The sequence below is a fragment of the Hippoglossus stenolepis genome, chromosome 1 (assembly GCF_022539355.2).
Source record: "Hippoglossus stenolepis isolate QCI-W04-F060 chromosome 1, HSTE1.2, whole genome shotgun sequence".
Taxonomy (NCBI): domain Eukaryota; kingdom Metazoa; phylum Chordata; class Actinopteri; order Pleuronectiformes; family Pleuronectidae; genus Hippoglossus; species Hippoglossus stenolepis.
In genome coordinates, this window is record NC_061483.1 from 14,105,798 (window position 1) to 14,111,554 (window position 5,757).

At 41.8% G+C, this 5,757-nt stretch overlaps 1 protein-coding gene across 5 annotated transcripts in view; it reads right to left on the reverse strand.

Annotated features, from left to right (window-relative positions):
* The window catches only part of mical2a (microtubule associated monooxygenase, calponin and LIM domain containing 2a), a 30,417-nt gene that overhangs the window by 9,108 nt on the left and 15,552 nt on the right, over window positions 1–5,757 (reverse strand). For 3 of the 5 annotated variants that reach the window (XM_035154912.2, XM_035154905.2, XM_035154896.2), the window contains exons 6-17: window positions 5,231–5,386; window positions 5,047–5,147; window positions 4,554–4,811; window positions 4,286–4,401; window positions 4,045–4,171; window positions 3,842–3,932; window positions 2,945–3,092; window positions 1,630–1,829; window positions 1,232–1,335; window positions 1,019–1,087; window positions 795–929; window positions 559–663 (exon numbers count right to left, since the gene is read on the reverse strand). In XM_035154912.2, the coding sequence (XP_035010803.1) occupies window positions 559–663; window positions 795–929; window positions 1,019–1,087; window positions 1,232–1,335; window positions 1,630–1,829; window positions 2,945–3,092; window positions 3,842–3,932; window positions 4,045–4,171; window positions 4,286–4,401; window positions 4,554–4,811; window positions 5,047–5,147; window positions 5,231–5,386 (1,610 nt within the window). The remainder of the gene's footprint in view (window positions 1–558; window positions 664–794; window positions 930–1,018; window positions 1,088–1,231; window positions 1,336–1,629; window positions 1,830–2,944; window positions 3,093–3,841; window positions 3,933–4,044; window positions 4,172–4,285; window positions 4,402–4,553; window positions 4,812–5,046; window positions 5,148–5,230; window positions 5,387–5,757) is intronic. The other 2 variants (XM_035154925.2, XM_035154919.2) reach the window with 1 other exon arrangement.

Genomic DNA, 5,757 nt, shown 5'->3' on the forward strand with positions numbered 1-5,757 from the left:
TCATATCGTCTGTATGCTTCCTGACACTCGTGTTTGCCTTTTGTTTGACTTGTGGGTATGACTTCACAAAATGCTTATCTAATGAATACAATGCTTTGACTTCAGCAATATGAGGAAGGGCTCTTTGTCTGGTTTGGTAAGATTATTGGGGAAAGATTACATAAGCGTATATTGTATAAGTTTCCAATTGACAGTCCTGGTTCATGCTATACAAAAAACCCTGTGTGGGATGTAAGATGTGAGCCCAGCAATTAAAAAACTCACATTTGTTTCTGGTGATAACTGCAGCAGCACGTAAAGAATGTAAAACCACCAGTTTGGTCTGTTAAATATCCAAACTCCTACTTTAGGTCAATTATATATGAGCTTTACACATGGGAGTTGCATGTATTTGAGGTATTCTCTATATACATATATGCTATGTGATAGAAAATGTGTGTTTTTTCAGTGGGAGTGTTTTCAAGTACTATGTATATGGTTGTTGGGACAGAAATAGCCTAGAAACATTACAGTTTGTACAGTTTGGGTGATTTAGATGTTGTCTCCTGTCTGAGCTACCTGTATCTCAAAAGAAGGTTTGGGTGGGACCACAGGCCTGAGTTTTAGGCGCAGACTCTCAGTCAGGTCGAGAGTTTGCAGTGAGGAAGACGTCTCACAATCAAACTGAGATGTTGCAGAAAATGTTGGAAGAGAGTTTATAAAAAGGCACAGACATAGAAAAAGCTGAAAAGATTGAAAACAGATGACAGAAGAGTTGTGTAGCAAAGGAAAGGTTTCAAGATGTTGGTCTTTACCTGTGTTCTGCGGACTGCGTGGCTGGGTTTGTTCTCAAATTTGGCGAGCAGCTGAGTAGAAATGGAGCGCACTTTATTTTCCTTAGGTTCCTGCCCCTCTCGCACTGAGGAGCCATTACTGGACAGATTGGTGGCCTAAACAGAGACAGAAACAGATCTTTGTAAAAATATCAAGTCCTTCACATCGGTAACTTTTCAAATTAAAAGTATTTTTATGAACAAACCTCCTCGAAATAACAGAACTTTCGCCTCCTTTTGTAAGTGGGGTCTGTACCGTCTGACCTCTTTTCATCCTGAAAACAAAACACGAGGAAAATAATGTAAGACTGAGCATCCATCAGGTTCAAGAGGAGGAGTTTCAAACCAATAAAACACTGAATGTATATAAAATAAATCAAACTTGAACTGGAAACGGTAGGCAGGAAGTGTGGAGTTACCTTTGGAACCCGTTTCCTAGGAACTGCCATATTGAAGACATTATTTTTACTTCTGACTTCTTTAGATGGATATTCTTCATTGTTTTCATCTACTGCTCTGGACCCTGCAGTATAACACATGATTCTGTTTTAGAGTTTCCACATTTCCCACCACACGCAGCCATAAATGTCAGATAATATAAATGCATTATGCTCCTATAGACTAGGAGAGACATATGAATGGTGTGGGGAAAAAAAGGGGGCTGCTACATTTGTGAAGAGGAAGGTTCCAATAAAAATACAGCCTTAAAGACTTACTTATTCACTTAGCTGAATGTCAGAGGAAGGTAAGTTGTTGTCTGAGGTTAGAAATTAGGACAAAAGATAGTTTTAAAGTAGAGTAGAGTCAAATCAAGTACCTGATGCAGGTAGAGGTGTTCCACGGAAGAGCTCGTAGAACTTGGACAGGTATGTGATCATCCGGGTCTTATCCAGCTCCTCGCCAGCACTCAGCTCCTTCACAGACGTGAACGAGCAGATCCCGAGCTCCCGCTCACTGATGTCGAAAGCCAGCTGGAGGTTTGCAGCATGGTCTTCTTCATTTAATGAATCAAAATCTCTGACGGAAGAAAAGGGAATGAAAAAAGACTGTTAATGGGCCAGTCTATATAAGGGTTTCATTGTCTACGATGATTTTGCCTTATATGCAGACTGATACAGCAGACGTTAGCACAAAGGAAAGACGTCTCACAGAAACTTCTGTCACTCAATTTTCAACCCTGCAAAATAACTTTTTTCCCTTAAATCGCAGGAGAAAATGGCAGCAAATTACCTCTAATGGGAGAAAAGAAAAGAGCTCTTACGTATTTGCCTACACTGACAGTGTGCAGTCGCGTTCGGTAATAAGGTGGATGAGAGCAGTAACCTAGCAGCAGCACACACAAACTTTGCTGCTACTCTAGAACTACCCTTTTTTTTTTTCTCTCCCTTTCTTTCATTTGTACGAACCTGCTCCCCTCTCCGCAGTCTGACAGGCTTGCATATGGAGGAGGGAAAGCGGAAAATGCCAGTGGTTTTTGGGAACTCAGGACCACATGAAATTGTAGTGGCATGTGGCGAGGTACGAAGGCAATAATTAAAGAGTGAGAGGATATAATTAGATTTGTAAATGCACTAATCTACAGATGCACTGAATAATTCCATGCTGTGCAGGGTAGTCTCAGCCTAAACTGTGGAAACTGAGGAACAGTTTCTGCTCTTTAAGGAGGAATTTGTCCTGAAAGTGCAACATGAGTTGTTTTTATCCACAGATCCAGATCAACACAATTAAGAAAGTGAAAAAAAACAAATACTTTTTGTACAAGTAGTTGGAATTCTGTGTGTTAAACTCACGGACAAAACTGATAAATGTGTGAAATGTAAATGTCTTCACTTTGAAAACATCTATCAACACTCTGAGAAGGGTCAAGTGCTGTTTAAGTGTGAGGAGGAGGAGGTAGAGAAAGCAGCAAAAAAAAAATACACATCAAAGACTTACTCTCATGCCAAGCATATTTTACAAACCCATAAGATATGAGTCTCCTCACAGCTGGTTGTTACAAAGAGGCTACAGAGCTCAATAAAAAACTGGTTTCTCCATGTGAATGTTTATATATGTATTCAACTATAAAGAGATAAGACATAGAGATTTTGATCAGAAACTGTTATCATCTAAAAGGGAGTAAAGTTACGTACATCAGCTGAGGTTTGAACCTGTGGATGAGGGCGCAGAGGGCGAGGCCGCTTTGCCAAGAAGACGTCAGGTCTGTGATCGTCACATTCCTGTAGCCCTCGGTCTGTTTTTGGCACCAGGTAAGAAGCCTTGCTGGTCTGATCTCCGACTCTACAAAAGAAACATTCACAGACATGTTTTTCCATAAAACAATCCCAAAAAAAACTTATTGTGTCATGACAGAGAAGGTGGGAGCCAGTGCTGAGGTATGTTGTACGTATGTATTGTATGACTGTGCTGCCGTTGGGGTTGTGAGTTACTTCACTAAAACACACAGATCAGTTCAACATTCCCACTAAAGATCAAATCAGACTCACTCACTGGGAAGAGCAAGATATTTGCATTTGACGTGTTCCTGCCAAAACCCAGTGTTTCCTCCTCCCAGTGAATCCACATGTAAAAACAAACCTCAGATTGTAACGTATTCCCTAAAATGAGTTTAATTCTGGTTACCACTTCTGTTCAAAGGAAAAGGAAAGGAGGGATGTAAGCCACAGTGTTAATGTGAGGAAGAGAGGAAACCCTATCAATCAGTCAGATCGCTTCTGTGAATAATCTAGAGATGAGTCAGCAGAAGTCTTTACATAGAGAGGAAATATGGTCAAAGTCTATCAATCTGTTCCTGAGTTGAATCATGGCCATAGAAGTGTGTTTGTAGATCATCATAATGTCATAGAGAAGTTGACCTTTATCCTTTTTGGAAGTAATTTCCTAGGTGTTCCTCAGATATCGTGTTCACGAGAATGAGATGGATGGAAAAGCCAAAATCAACATGTCTCTGGCCGCGTCACCAGTGCAGATGAATGACAACATGCACCCACTCACAAACACAGGAATCTGTCAGTTCCTGTCAAACGTACCTCGCCTGCAGAGATTCACAGGCCTTCGTATGGTGGCAGCACGCTCCAGAGAGCAGGTATTCAGCTCTGCACTGATGTACAAGTGACGCACCTGAAGAAGGAATGAAAAGATAACGATCAAGAAGTTGTATATATTTCTTAAAAATGAAGCCATGGCCCGTCGACAGATATCGGCTTCTAGAAAAGTGAGCACTCCCTCTCACCTGGTGGGGTCTGACACAGGAGGAGTTGAGGTTGGGGTATCGAGTCCCGGGGTCGATGGTGTACTGGTCAAAGTTTTTGGCAATGTTTTCTGTTGTCGTCTGAGGAAGTAGTCTGTAAATACTCTCTCTACAGAAAAGCATTAAACCAGGCGTTATTTAAAACACAAAGTTTTTTAAATTAGATATATATGAACACTGCACATAGACACTGTGAGCATAATACTGAGGTGTGTATGTGTACCTCTCTGCCAGCACCTCTAGGGCTGTCCGACCCTGAGCCCAGCTCTTTACCATCCACGCTGAGTCAAAGGCAGCCAGGAAGCCTCTAGCACAACCTGTCCCCATCGGCCAGAAGGGCTGCACAAGAACACAGAACAAATACATTAATGTAATTGTGAGACTTCAAGGCATTAGAAAAAGCATTGTTGCTTCTGCCAGGTTTTGTAACAGCTTCTTCTCCCCGGCAATCAGGCTCCTAAAAACCCTGCCACCTCCCGAAACACTCTTACCTCTACGAGACTGTCGCCAACCAGCGCTTCCAGCAGCTGGTGTCCGAATCGCTCCCTGACCAGAGCAGCGTTCTCTGAGGCGTACATGCTTGTGAAGTCAAACATCGCCACGTCTGGCTGCCCGCAGTGGTTCATGGCAAAATCCAGTGTAGGAAGTTGGTAGTTGGTGCCAAAGTCAGCAGCCTCTCGGGCGTAGCACAGAAGAGCTTCCTGGTTGACATTCTCACTGCTAAGCAGCATTTGGGTGTCTATGTAATCCTGTTGAACACAGACATTACAGTTACAGAGGAAAAGTTCTCACAGAGTAAGTCTAAGTTTAGCATTTTTGACGGGCCTTGATTAGTTTTTAGTGATGACGCACACACGACACAGAGAAGCCCTACTTGAACTTAAAATGTGTCAAATCGTACACATGATTAATACCAAAAATGTATACAATAATTCAGATTATTTCAAATCTGGACAATTGAATAATAAATAATCTTGAGCTTACGTTAATGAGAACTCCCTTGTCCAGCAGACTCTGCTTCTTGGCGGTCATTACAAAGTAATGCGTGTTGTCCCTGTAGTACACAATGTTCTCCAGATCGATACCTGCAAGAAACCATGTGTTTTCAATACGGTTATAAAACAACGAGACATCCCGTTGGTCTCAGATGCTTCTGACTGTTTCCTACCTGTTTCTTCTTTGAGGTCAAGAAAGAACTTCTGGTTGAAGATGAAGGCCACGCCACTGATCTCCTCGACTTTGGCCTCTGCTGTGGTGTTCCTGTTGATGAAGTTAGCTGTGATGGCGATTGCCAGTTTACCCCTGAACTCCTTCCTTTTGAAACCTGGGACAAAGAAAGACACGTGAAGAGAGAGAATGACACAGACAAACAGTGAAAAAGAAGAGATGTCTCTTTTCCCAAGCAAACCAGTCCTGTCGACTTGTCAAAGGAAATCTGGGCTTAAACCAAAATTACAAGGAAGTTATTAGTTAGGTTTAGAGGAGGCTCGAAACTCGAGAATCTCTAAAGGTGAGACTTCATACAGCCAAGAAAACAAAAGAAGGACCAGGAGTTATATGCTGACATCAAAGGTCAATACAATTTGCTTAATTAACCACCAGAACTGCAAGTGTAGCAGTAAAAGTTTGTAAAACTTTAATACCATTAAATCTGAAGCTTAATCCAAACAGATGAAATAGTGAAGTAGCTGAACA